General features: G+C 48.7%; 5 protein-coding genes across 5 annotated transcripts; 1 reads left to right on the top strand and 4 right to left on the bottom strand.

Moving 5' to 3' along the window:
- Positions 1 to 305: 305 nt before the first annotated feature.
- On the bottom strand, positions 306 to 4,999 carry F4812DRAFT_408923 (oxysterol-binding protein). The gene is made up of 3 exons (XM_047932401.1): positions 4,550 to 4,999; positions 1,847 to 4,406; positions 306 to 1,794 (listed from the first exon to the last, which is right to left on the bottom strand). The coding sequence occupies exons 1-3, from the start codon at positions 4,567 to 4,569 to the stop codon at positions 613 to 615; spliced, it is 3,762 nt and encodes a 1,253-aa protein (XP_047794760.1). The 5' UTR covers positions 4,570 to 4,999; the 3' UTR covers positions 306 to 612.
- Positions 5,000 to 5,152: 153 nt separating this feature from the next.
- Positions 5,153 to 7,124, bottom strand: F4812DRAFT_408920 (4'-phosphopantetheinyl transferase). Its single transcript, XM_047932400.1, has 3 exons — positions 7,010 to 7,124; positions 6,777 to 6,940; positions 5,153 to 6,681 (listed from the first exon to the last, which is right to left on the bottom strand). Exons 2-3 carry the CDS (start codon positions 6,867 to 6,869, stop codon positions 5,812 to 5,814), a joined length of 963 nt encoding a protein of 320 aa, XP_047794759.1. The 5' UTR covers positions 6,870 to 6,940; positions 7,010 to 7,124; the 3' UTR covers positions 5,153 to 5,811.
- A 261-nt stretch (positions 7,125 to 7,385) lies between these two features.
- F4812DRAFT_408918 (uncharacterized protein) lies at positions 7,386 to 7,749 on the bottom strand. Its single transcript, XM_047932399.1, has one exon. It carries the CDS (start codon positions 7,715 to 7,717, stop codon positions 7,520 to 7,522), a length of 198 nt encoding a protein of 65 aa, XP_047794758.1. The 5' UTR covers positions 7,718 to 7,749; the 3' UTR covers positions 7,386 to 7,519.
- A 619-nt stretch (positions 7,750 to 8,368) lies between these two features.
- F4812DRAFT_408916 (uncharacterized protein) lies at positions 8,369 to 8,930 on the top strand. Its single transcript, XM_047932398.1, has one exon. The coding sequence runs from the start codon at positions 8,391 to 8,393 to the stop codon at positions 8,637 to 8,639; it is 249 nt and encodes an 82-aa protein (XP_047794757.1). The 5' UTR covers positions 8,369 to 8,390; the 3' UTR covers positions 8,640 to 8,930.
- A 1,114-nt stretch (positions 8,931 to 10,044) lies between these two features.
- Positions 10,045 to 12,330, bottom strand: F4812DRAFT_12986 (signal peptide peptidase-domain-containing protein). The gene is made up of 2 exons (XM_047929532.1): positions 11,146 to 12,330; positions 10,045 to 11,076 (listed from the first exon to the last, which is right to left on the bottom strand). The coding sequence occupies exons 1-2, from the start codon at positions 12,087 to 12,089 to the stop codon at positions 10,176 to 10,178; spliced, it is 1,845 nt and encodes a 614-aa protein (XP_047794756.1). The 5' UTR covers positions 12,090 to 12,330; the 3' UTR covers positions 10,045 to 10,175.
- Positions 12,331 to 12,599: the final 269 nt, after the last annotated feature.

Here is a 12,599-nt window from a genome sequence, read left to right as displayed (position 1 = left end):
CTTTTTTTACCGAGGCTCGGATCAGAGTGGACCACGGCCCGCATGCCGGTGCCAATAAATTGGAACCTCTCGCCGTGGAAACAACCTATAAAGGTACCTAGGTACATACAGGTTAGGTACAATACAGGGTAAAGTGCCGGCCCATCGATTCGCCTTACACATGTAAGTCATCCCAAGTCCTTACCAAGGTATATTCATGGTTTCATGGGTAGGTACCTAGGGTATGAGGCAAGTATTTGTTTGGTTGTCTATTCGGTAATCGGCCTCACCCTGGACCGGCAACTCATATCAGGCAACAACTTATAGCACACTCAACATGACAACTTTCGTTGAGAAGAGAAGTAATTCGCTCAACTAATATTCATTATTCTCGCTAAAATTACAGCAAATCCGGTTGCTTCTGATTGTATAGGTAACTAAGAAAAAAGAAAGAAAAAAACATTTCTATGCAGATTGAACTTCACATTAAATCGCCGAACAATCATTTTTAAAACCGTCAGAATAGTAATGCCTCGTTTCATTCATACTCGTCTAACAGCCGCCTCGCGCTAGTGTCCTTCTTTTTTTATATGATGATGTACAGCCTCACCACTACCTACTAGCCAAGATCCATTACTCCTGCTCTTCGGACGAGTAGATCGGCTCTAGGCCATCCCACGCGTGGGCGTCCCCGCTACCGAACTTCTCCCGCTGCGTCCAGTACTTGCCATTAAACTTCCAGTATTCTACCCCCGTGATTTCACATGTCGCCTTCTCAAACCATGCGGGTGCGAATTCCTCGCCCGTTTGCTGCCTCGCCTTCCTCCTGGCTCGTTGCGCCTCTTCGAGCCGGTTCTTTTCGCTGGCCGCAAAATCATATTCGCCGTCTTCCATCGCCCTCTGATCCGGACGGTATCTGGAGTCAGTAGGGGCGATCCATTTCTTGAGGTTATCGTCTATGTGGTTGAAAGTGAGCACAAACGGTGTAAGGTTGAACGGAATACCCTCAGGTCGAGGATTGGCTTCCCACACTATGAAAGCTCGGCTGGGATCGCTGATGTTGCCTTGTGTGTCCTTCGGCTCTTCGACAGTGGCCTCAAAGCCGGGCGTAAGGCGGGCGTAGAGTTTCGAGTTCCAACGGCCACCCAAGCTCATGCGTGGCCGACCATCGGCGTCTAAAATCTTTCCAGAGAGCTGGTAGGCGCTGGATGCTTTCCAACCTCGCTGCTTGAAATCTAGCAAGCATGTCTCTCCGGTTGTCCAATTCTTGATTTCCACGAGACCGTAGTTGTCCACGACCGGGTTACCTGTAATAATACCGACTACTTGTGATTTGGGCTTCTTCCACGTGTAGAAATCTTCTTTGCCCCCGGCAGTAGGGCGCAATCTCAGGAACCAGGTACCAAGGTGATAGATATCGAACGACTTGCCCAAGAACCTCGAGTCGACTTTAGCCTCACCCCAGTAAGTCCATTTCGCAGATTCTGCATACGCCGCACCGATAGGCGGGTGGTGACTGACTTGCTCGATGAAGAAACGATATCCTTTGTCGGGTCTGGCATATTCAAACGTCTCACCCAAAAGCGGATTGAATGGTTTCGCGACACGACCAATAGTTGACGCGAATTCACTCGAAGCAAAGGCGGCGACGTACAGCATACGCTCGATCGAATCCGATCGATCCGCTGCCATGTTCAATAGATCTGCATACTCCATGTCTTCACCAGTTCGATAGAGCAAAGAAGTTGGCTCGTTAAAGGACACAGGTAACGTCATCTTCGTCATATCCTTCCCGATCATAGACTTCAAGATACCCTAAAACCAAATCAGCAGCTGAGTGTTAACTTGACAAGATCCGAGAACTTACCCATAGACCAATCCTTGGTCGGTTATCTTCGTCCAATTTTAGTCTTGTCCTGAAACCATTCTCGTAACCTTTAAATGCGCTGCTGACGTCTACTCCTGATACTATGACATCCTGTCCAGTGCCGGCGGCTGGCACCACGTCAGACGGCGGCATGGGTTCTGCGTCGACTTCTCCTGCGTCTACAGCATCGAAGAATTCCTCCTGCTCGGATTCTGAGTCGCTGGAGAGCTCGATAGCATGAGAGTGTAAGGTTGACTTGCGACCTATACTCTTCAGCGACGGCGACTGTAACGGATCAGGTGTTTCCTCCTCATTCATACCAGACGTCTCAGCACGCACGGCATGGAAACTATCTCTAGTTATTGGCCTAGATTCGCCGGCATTTCCCATGACTTCACGAAGCGCCCGTTTCGCCAATTTCCGCTTCGTTTCCGCTTCGCTGACTCTTGCTTCCAAGACTTCTTGTTCTGCGGCAACTTTGGCCATGCTTTCTTCCCACATTTGTCGCATCTCAATTTCTTGTTCCAAGCGATATTGCCAATGCGCGTCACGGTCCTTCGATATCCTAAGCAGGTCCCCCATAAGGCCCTTTAGACTTCGGATCGCTGCGTCGTATGTCGCAAGCGCTTGCGCTGCTTTAGGATCAGCAAGTGACAGCGATGGATTCTTCTGTGCTTCCGCCTGTAACGCTGCGCTCACGGATGCTAGTGTGTCCAGTTGAAGCTTTGCTGACTGTGCGGTAATATTAAAAGCGTCCTTGGTCGCTGTTGGGGACTCGCCACGGCTTGACTGATCTATGTATCCGTCGTCGTCGTCGTCCAAATCATCAACTTCGCCAAGGAAAGTAGGCGCTCCGTTACTTTGTCCCTTGGTCTCCGGGCTGCCAGCGTCGACAAATTCGTCATCCACGCTTCCCGCGGTACTAGCACGAGATATTCCAGTTCGTGGACTAGGTGCTTTTCCTATTGAAGAAAGACGGGATAATTGCACACTATTCCTAGGTTCGCCTGTGCTGGCCACTTCGCTATGAGAATCTGTAACAGAAGGTTCTGCCGGTTTGTAAAGGCTATCTCGGGCCTGCCGTAACATTTCGGCACTCTGTGCCTTCTGCTTTTCTTCCTGCTTCGCCTGGTCTTTCATCCACTGAATCGCATTATTCAGGGCCCAGAACCACCGCTTAGCCTCAACTTCGTGATTAGCCTTTAGCGTATACTTGACGGATGACTTTCCGATAATCTCGAATTTCGTCTTCTCCTCGGGGCTCATGTATAACTTGGCGATGCGCATGCTGATAGCTCCTCGGCAGGCATTTTCTGCGTCGTCCTGATGTTTATAATAACTCAGGACACCGTTCTCGAGGACAAACCAACGCAGCTGGTAACCTCTACGGTAATTTGTCCACTTCTTGAGGTACCCCTTCATCTGCGGTTCGCGTCCAGCTAGAGGGTCTCCTGTGACAGCGGGCCCGGGACCACCTTGCGAAGTCGCGTGCCCAAGTACTGCTTTCTCCTGAATGCCACGTTGTGCAGCTACCGCGGCAGGGGATTTCTTGAGCATCGCTTTCGTGATGTCATCATTGGTAACCTGCTGAGGGAGCTTACCCTTGCGATCCCGTTGAAACGGATCAGCACCATGAAGGAGAAGGGCTTGGATCAATTTTGTGTCTCTCTTGCGGGCGGCCTCATGAAGCAAGGTTCCACCCGCCTGAATGGTCACGGGGTCACAGGGTAGCTCAATACTATTGATGTCTAAGATTGTCTTGACGCGGGGTTCTTCGAGAACCTGACCAAGAGTATCATAGGCCCCTTTTCGCACAAGCTCCTGGACTTCCTTTACTTTATCCTGCACAAATAATGTCCTCGCGAGCTGCAGCTGTTGGAAGATATCGGGACTTCTTGCTACATCTAAAGGGAGCTTTCCCTGGTTGTTTGCAACAGCATCGTTGATATCCTTCTGCTCTAAAAGTAACCGAACTACCGGGGCACGCCCCTGAGTAGCAGCAATATGTAGCGGTGTATTTCCATCCTTATCCCGAGCGTTTACATCAACATATCCGGCGCCATCGGAGAGTACGTATTGCACAACATCGAATTCGGCGCACTGGATGGCAAGGTGTAAAACCGTCGTGTCTTCCAAAGGCCCCGTGTTTGCTCCATTGATAGAAGACGTACTAGCACGAGGCCCAGATTCGGACGTTTCCCTAACAGCCTTGGATATCGCAGCCGTGTTTCCGCTCCGTAGGGCCTCGACGATCCGGAATTTACGTACGGACTGTTCAAGGGAAGAGCCCTTGTCGCCGGGGACGAGACTGTACCGATTCGGGTTTAAAGAGGGGGGCTCGCGGGACGGTATTCGGCTAACTGACATCTTTTGGCTATGACCCTTGACTGAGCCTTGGTGGGACAAGGGAACCGCGGGGGCAGAGTTGCTCGTGATGGGAAGTGCACCGAGCCCGGAGGTTTGCGATCCATCTTCGGAGACAGCATCGTCATCATTACGATTTTCCTTATCCTTGCGCCGGAGGAGGGAGAGGGCGGCTGATTTAGACCGCTTATGCTGGCTAGTTTCAAAGCGAGTCAGTTATCTGGGGGGAGATGTCTCCGCGTCGCACTAGAATCTTAAGATCCCATAGTCTTAAGATGCCTTAGAAAAGAAGCAATAGGGCATTTCTAGACGGTGGGATCGATAATTAAGCTTACTTACCTATCGCCGGCTTCCGACATGTTGAATTAAATAGAATTATTCCGGTACCTCCCAGTACCGAAATCGCAGACTTGTGATAGACGAGCAACTTTGTTGAAGGAAAGTCGATGGTGAAGATTAGATTTGATTTGACTTGACGATGAAGCAGATGCTAGTACGGTTTACAGCATGTTTAAATGATGGGGACGAGGAGATTAAGCGAGGATTTAGTAGAATTTAGTTATCGAAGGTTAAATAAAAATAAAAGTCGAATCGAAGAGTGGAATTTAATTCCGTAGGTTTTGTTTTTTAGGAATGATAGGAGATAGTTGGGATTGAATGGTCAACTGTGTCTTTTCACAAAGACAAGCATTTCCCCCCCTTCGTCACCAAAAAATGACGTTTTTAGTGTCCAAGTCGTTTTAGCTTTGACTGGTTTGATATGTGTGCAGCTTCCAATCCCAGAATTTGGAAATTCGTCCAGACGCCAAATCTCAGGGAGGGGACATTCCCCACCAATGAAGCAAGCCACGCTAAAGGTTGAGACACGTACCATATGTAGTACAATGTACTTTGTACATAGCCAGATAGCATAGTGGATTTACGGTGTGACACGGTAATCACACGGTGTTAATGCCTAATAGAATGTACCTGGGTACGCTGATGCATAAGAGGTGATATATTCCTTCTCTCTCCTTCTACACATGCTGTGAAACAGAATACTATCCGGCGTTAGAGTATGTGCAAAACCTTAGTATAAAGCATAACCCCCAATTGCTCACCTTACATTTATTCATTATTATTGAATAATCTTTAACGCTTAAAGTCTCGAGTTCACCACCTGGGCAGTTACATACCAGGTAGGTAGAGTCTAACTCGCATAAGAAGTGAATATGACATCGCTATGGGTAGTAAAATTGCAACTATATAACCCACCATATGGCTCTTTCTAGGTATCTGGGTAACCGTCACGTTGAACTTATATAGGGTCACATAAAAAAGGGTCATGTTGGGTAGTCCCAAATGAAGATCACCTGCCGCATACTGCCGTCACCTTGCATGAGTTGGGGGTGTATGCCGATGTGACCATAACCCTCCTCTAGATGCTATAACAGCACAACCCTTCGCCATCTTAGCCTAGCCTGAACCTAGATCCTGTAGGCAGCTACTCTAGATAGAAATAGATGATGGTCTAATGACTTGAAATAAATGTTCATATATACCCTCGTAATCTTCGTAACGCATAAAGATGGGTGACTCGACTCTATCCACTCCTCCCAAAATCACTCCTCCAGCCGCTCTTCCGCGTCAGACAAGATCTGGTTCATCGGCAGGAACTCGTACGGTCCCAAGTCCCAGCTGAGCGCGTCTCCCCTGCGGTCCGGCGTCCGGATGGCAGAGCAGGTCATGTAGTCCGGCCCCAGGGAGCGCAGGCAGATGTTCGCATCATCGACCTTTTCCCCGTGGAACAAGATCTCGTGCTCCTTGATGACCTCCTGCTTGTCGACCAGCTCACCGTCCGGCAGCTGCGCGAACTCCCGCCCTGGGCGCGGAGCCCGGAACCGCTTGAACTCTAGGTCCTTGAGCCACGGCGCCAGGAGCGCCTCCCCCGTCATCTTGACGTACGCCTCGCGCAGGCACCACAGCGTGTAGAACGCCCGCAGCTTGAAGTCGACGATCTCGTCGCCGCGCGCCTGCGGCGGAAGGTCCGTCTGGGTGGTCAGGAGGTCGCTCTTCAGGTAGCCCGCCTCGGACCTGCCGAACACGTCCGAGTGCAGGTCGACGAAGCTGGCCCAGCACTCCGTGTTGATGACCTTGTGGTCGCGGGCGCGGCGCTCGCTCGTGCACACCACGTCGGTGCCGACGTCAACTTTGCCGTCGTACCCGGCTACGGCCACGAGGGCGACGATGCCAGCCTGGTGGCTGACGTTGAAGGCGACGGGCTGCTTGCCCGTAGCGGGGTCCACGTACACTGGTTTGGTCTTCTCGTCCCGCGTCAGCTTAGTGTCCCACCACGAGACGCCAGCATATTTGCTGACGACCCAGTGCTTCAGCAGTTGCGAGGTCAACGACATCTTTGCATCGGCGACGAAGTAATACTTTAGAACGCCCTTCTTCTCATCCTCGGTGAGGAGTGCCAACGCGCGCGAGGCCTAGACTGACGTAAGCTATTTTAATCTATCCGTTGCAAAGATAAGACAAGACAAAAGAAGAAGAAGAAAAAAAAGAGGTGTTAAATTGCTCATACCTCTTTCTCGAGGTCTTTTGTCTTAGTCGCCCCGGGCCATAATTGCCGGGTGTCGACAAGATATTGTATGACCTCGACTTTGCCCGATCCCATGGTGTTTTTTGTTGGGGTTAGGAATGGTGAGGAGGTTCAAAATTGTAGTTGGCAAGTTTTACAACTCGATGCTATAAAAGGTAACAATCAAAAAGCTGGAAAAAAAACGTGAGAAGAACTCCGATCGGATTTTATCTTACCTCATCTCACCTCGAACAACCTATTTAATATGTAGTCCTTACCTAGATGGTTGTTATGCAGCTGCAATACATCGACTCCTTTTGTGCAATTCATTGGCTTCGTACTATATTCAGGCACTCGGAGTACTACGGGGTGATCCTTAGGTAAGGTACCTCTAAGGTACTAGCTTCATCCACGTGCATTAGCAGTCAGGCAGTTAGTTTTAGGAGGTAGGTAGTGATAACGCTACAGCGGCAGCTACCGATTCTAGCACCAGAGTCCGCTGACTAGGCTTTCCACTAATGTGAAGCGAAGTCAGCCTTAGGTACCTCCTAGGTCCACTTTTGACAGGTCCATCACCTCCGCTAGACATTCGACAAGTTCACAACTACAAACAACTAATATCAGCAACGCAATATGTATCCAAAGCCAGTATAGTATATTCCCGGTAGCATCGTCGTATTGTCCAAAATGCACAAAATGTCCAAAGTGTACAAAGTGTTCAAAATTTACAAAATGTCCTAAATGTGCTATATGTTACCACAAACCAGTAACACACCGCCGCTGATGATATATATAACAAAACTCCTAAACCCAAGTTCTATCCTCCATGCCATGTCTTCAAGATCCAAACCGCCAACCCAAGCAAAAAAAGTTATAACCCCAAAGCAAATACCAAAGCAAATACCAAAAAAACAAAAAAAACAAAAAAACAAAAACAAGAACATAACAAAACTACCCACCACCCCTTTTCCTCCCACTCCCACCCGAACCCCCTACTCCTAATCCTCATCATCTTCCTCCTCCGGCCCCATCTCCTCCGGCACCACGTCCCTCGCGAGCTGGACCAGCCCGCCCAGCATCCGCTTCTCGTCCCACTCCTCCCCGTCCTCCAACCCCAGCATCTCCTCCATGTCCCCCTTCGACATCCACTCCTCCGCGTCCTCCAGGTCCGCCGCGCAGTGCATAATCTGCGCGTACCAAAACACCCGCGACGGGTCCTCCTCCTCCTTCTCCGCCACCTGCCTCTTCTTGGCGGCGGTGGTAGCGGTGGGAGGAGGTGGAGGTGGAAGGAGAGAAGGGTGAGGAGAAGGGGAAGGGGAAGGAGGCCCAGGAGGAGGCGCCGTCCGTCCCGTCGAAGCGTTTAGCTCCTCCCGCCACGCCTCCATGTTGGTGCCTCCCGCCTTCAGGACACCGATCCGCCAGCGCCTGATCATGCGGACGTTTCCGGGATCAGGTCCGGGCCCCCACACGGGCAATTCCGCCGCTGTGGCGTGGACGCGGCGGTTGTTGCTGCTGTTGTTGTTCTTGCAGACGCGACCGCCGGCGCCGGTATTGTTTTGGCGCCGGCGTCTCGCGGGGCGGGTTACTGCCACTGCCGTCGGGGAAGCAGCAGCAGCAATGATATGGTCTTCGCTGCTTGTTGCTTTTGTTGTTGTTGCTGTCATCGACGGCGACAGCAAGGCCGGGATCGCCTGGCAGGTCCTGGAGTTTGTCCGCCCAGAACCTGAGGCGCGAGTAGTTTTGCCAGACATGGTTGACGATGATAGTAGTAGTGGTGGCGGTGTCAACTGTCCGGCGAAGTCGTATTTTTTTTTCTCGGTTTCTATCGATAGGTGTCGGATAGAAGGCCGAGCGAGCAAATATTGATGGAAATGATAGTATATTCCGTCCGTTCGGAATATACTATCGAAAATAGGGCGGCAGAATTATGGCCCCTATCCGGCAGGTTGAACGACGCTCCTTGGTATTGTCGTATAGCCGAGCAAGGAGCGAGTCTACCTAATAGATGCGGGATCTATGACGGCGTTAGTTAGATGAGTTGTGTTGTTTTATCTTGTGTTGTGGATAATAATGGTGGTATTTGGTACACAGACGATGACGATAGCAACTTCAAATATCGAAACTGGGCCATCAATAGAATGTAAACTTACTAAGGACGATAATTCTGTTCAAGTTTTGTTCTTTGGAGCCGTATTGGCGAAATTTGTTTGCAAGTAAGTGACAAATTTGATGTTGTCGTGCGATGAATTCGAGTCGAGTTTGAACGTTGTAGACCACTTGCTTGGAAGTCGAGGAGTGATGGGAAAGATGGGAGACGTGTCCTAGGCCATCGGGGAGGCGATTTTCAAACAACTTAGTTAAAACTTAGCTAACAGGATCTAGGCATTGTTAGGGGTAAACAGTACCTTCGGACCAACCTAGCAGTCCTCGAACGCAGATCGCGAACGCAGATCGAAAACTTTAGAAGAGAAAGTATAATATCTACTAACCACCTATTGTCGAAACAAGCTCGAGCCGTAATAGACGTATGTACCATAGGCGCGTAAAATAGAAGGGAGCCTGATTAGTGGCTCCATCGGGGATGAAAGGGGTGTCCGGCGTCACGATATAGTAGTGTGTATAGCTCGGGCCTCAATAGTTACCTGTAGGTACGTAGGTAGGCTTGAAACCACTGGCTGAAAATCGAAGTTGTTTCCATGCTTCTTAGTCCATCCCGTTGTAGCTCACGGTATTTGTTTTTTTTTGTGGTTGTTTACTAAGTAGTATTTTTTTTGTTGCCTTTGCTCAGACTGTTGCCTGAGTTTGTGGTAGAATATTTTCCGCAAAATCACTTTAGGTAGATGCCTTACGAGAATTTTTGTATACCACAGACTCTGTAAATAAACTACTGATCATAACAACTCACATTGGGCACCTTCCCTGCTAGAAAACGCGAGTTCCTGTTTCTTGTTTCGAGCCGGATATTAGATATTACCTTTTGGCTTTGACCTGGTCAACCTGGTATTAATTTCGTCTACGTTTTCCTCCCGATAATTGACTGGCGCCAAGGAAGTAAAATAGGAAAATATATCGTGATACCATGATGCTAAAGTACCACTATACCATAACGCCATGATACCAGAATGCATACCGATATGCTTGTAGTTAAGATTTCAGTTAGGTACCTGTAAATAATATATAGTTTTTGTTTACGCGATTTGGTTAACTTCAGATAAAACGATGGAGGCGGTTTCAGGAAAGTATTCGAATAAGTTTCAATTAACCTCAAAACCACCGAATGATGCGATGAATTGTTGCCATTGGCACTTACTAGGTATCTACATTGTATTACACATGTACTTATTTAGCATTTGTAGCTGCAAGTACCTAGATACCTCTATATTACATGGGATCTCTGCCTTTCTATGAATCGCTAGCCTCGCTAGGTGCTGGGACCTCGATCGAGAAAAGGAAAACAGAATAACCTTTAACCTTCTTCTCGACTATCGAACTCTCGTTCTTATCAGGACTAGTCTCGTTGTTATCGTCAGCCTCACCATTCGAGGGGACGTCCTTCGTGATCGATTGGGTATCAGGGAAAACGTTATCTCCAGCTTGCGTGTCTTCCTTCCCGTCATCCTTCTTATCTTTCGCCTCATCTTCATTCTTGCTATCATCACCCTTCTTATCCTTAGCGTCAACCTTGTTCTTAACTACGCTGACGACATTTCCATCGCCATCAACTTCCACTATTGTATCTGCGGTATCCAGGCTACCATCTTCTGTGTAGCCCCACATTTCTCGAAGTTCCCCCCTGAATAGGCCCGTGGTCCAAGTAGCGGAAACGACACCAGGAACAAGGTACAGCAATGCTGGTTGCGCGTGGTGGTAGACTATGAGTATAACCAAAGTGACTATCATAGCGAGCAGGTACCCGACGAGAGCAGCGTAGAAATATGGTTTAGGGAATGTCGTAGCTTTCAATGCCGGTGTAGCATTAGCCGATAATTTGCCAAACCTTGTGCTCCAGAACCAATCTCCCCACTGTCCCTGGGGGTTTATGTAGTCGGGCTTGACCACCATACGTTGCGTCTCTGTATTAGTGACAACTTGGCCTGATGTTTCATCCTTGCTTTTTAACTCCACCGGCACGAACTTTCGTTGCCGGTAGTAGTACATATAGAGATCAAAGCGCAGGCAAAGCCCGACGAAGATGCCAGGAAGCACAATGTCGCCGAGGCCGAGCATGCTAGCTCTGGCAGGCCCATCAAAAATGAGCTTAATCGGAACGTCAAGCTTGGTAGCGACGGTCACCATGTAAGGGCTGTACACAAATGTGAGCAGGGCGGGTTATAACAAATAACAAGCACAAGAGGCAACATAAAGGACTTACGTATAGAAAACCATGTAAATATCGTAAAAGAAGAGCCCGAAGAGGACAGCAGTTCCGGTGGCGAATGTGGTAGGAGACAACAACATGATACCGGTGTAACAGAACGAATAACCCATTAGGTTGGATAGAAAGGTTGACTGCGTCATGAAGTATGCTATGTTCACATGGATGGCAAGGACAATGCCAAGGATATCGTTGAACTTGACTTTGAACTTCTGGTTCGTAATGCCGTGGACGGAAAAGCGAATAGTCCATTCCTCCGTAAGTAGATGGCGGATCTCCCAAAGTAGATTGTTCGTAGCGTCGGAAGCATTCAACTCAGACCACCAATATGGGAAGGGGCTTTTCTTCTTTTTGTCCCATACTTGTTCGGTGGAGTTGTCGTTGACAGACCACTGACCCTTTTTCGAAGAGTCAATGTGGTATAGCCTGCCATTCTTCGCAAGCCATACGGTAGGAAAGACAAATCCAGTGACGTAATGCAGTAAATCGGCAAGAAGCTTCCCCATAGCCACTAGGGACATAATCGAGAAGTAAGCTCTCAGTATCTTATTAAGGATCTCCGGGTCGTCAAGCCACTTAATCAAGTAGTAGAGACTAGTGAGTACCGCCCCCGCCATTATAGGAAGCAAGATAGCATCAGAAGGCACAAGACCTTGGACAAGTTCGTCTTCCTTATCTTGGTCTTTCCGACCTCCCTTTTTACCCTTCTTGGCTGGATTTGCAGACGGAGGGCGACGAAGGGCGGCTTGAGATCCTAGATAAATGCAAGCCATTGCCGTAAAGATTATACGGCCCTCAAAAAAGAAGAAGTTCCCATTATCCCAAAGGATTGCTGGTAGGTTGGCGAGTTTCTCGGTGAAAGCCTGATTGGCTACTAATGACTCTGTCACGTTGGCGGCTGAGATCTCGCTTGCCGCGAGAGTGGAATTATCACTAGCCATTATCCCGGTGATACTTGGACCAAATGGGGGCTAAGTTAGGTATTTATGTGAGTTGGGCTTGAAATTTGAAAGGCCGCGCCCAAAGATATCGAAAACGAACAGGGTTGTATGAATCTTGGTTACGGCAACATGAAGCGAAATATGTGCCTTTAAATAGGATCTGCCTTTTCTAAACTTGCAGGGTTTGTTATGGCAATGACCCGACCCAGTAATAGATGGATTGTCCAACACTCAAGTAGTTTTTTTTTTTTCCGGAAATCGTCAGCAGTTAGTAAATGGGATGATGGGAGACACCGTCAAGGGGTATGTGTATGTGGAATGTGATGATATGTGGCGTCTAGGATCTTCACCTAAGGTTAGAGAATTTGACAGATCTTAGGCCTGTACACATAATTCGTGCTAGGTAATGTTAGGGATCTATCCAGTACTATGACCGGTATCCCAAGAAAAAAAGAAGAAGAAGAAGAAGAAGAAGAAGACAGACTAGAACTTGAAAAACGATATTAAAAA

This window comes from Daldinia caldariorum, assembly GCF_022478825.1.
Source record: "Daldinia caldariorum strain CBS 122874 unplaced genomic scaffold F4812scaffold_1, whole genome shotgun sequence".
NCBI classification, from domain to species: Eukaryota; Fungi; Ascomycota; class Sordariomycetes; order Xylariales; family Hypoxylaceae; genus Daldinia; species Daldinia caldariorum.
The sequence above is the reverse complement of the archived record's forward strand: the minus strand, read 5'-3'. Positions and strand labels throughout refer to the sequence as shown.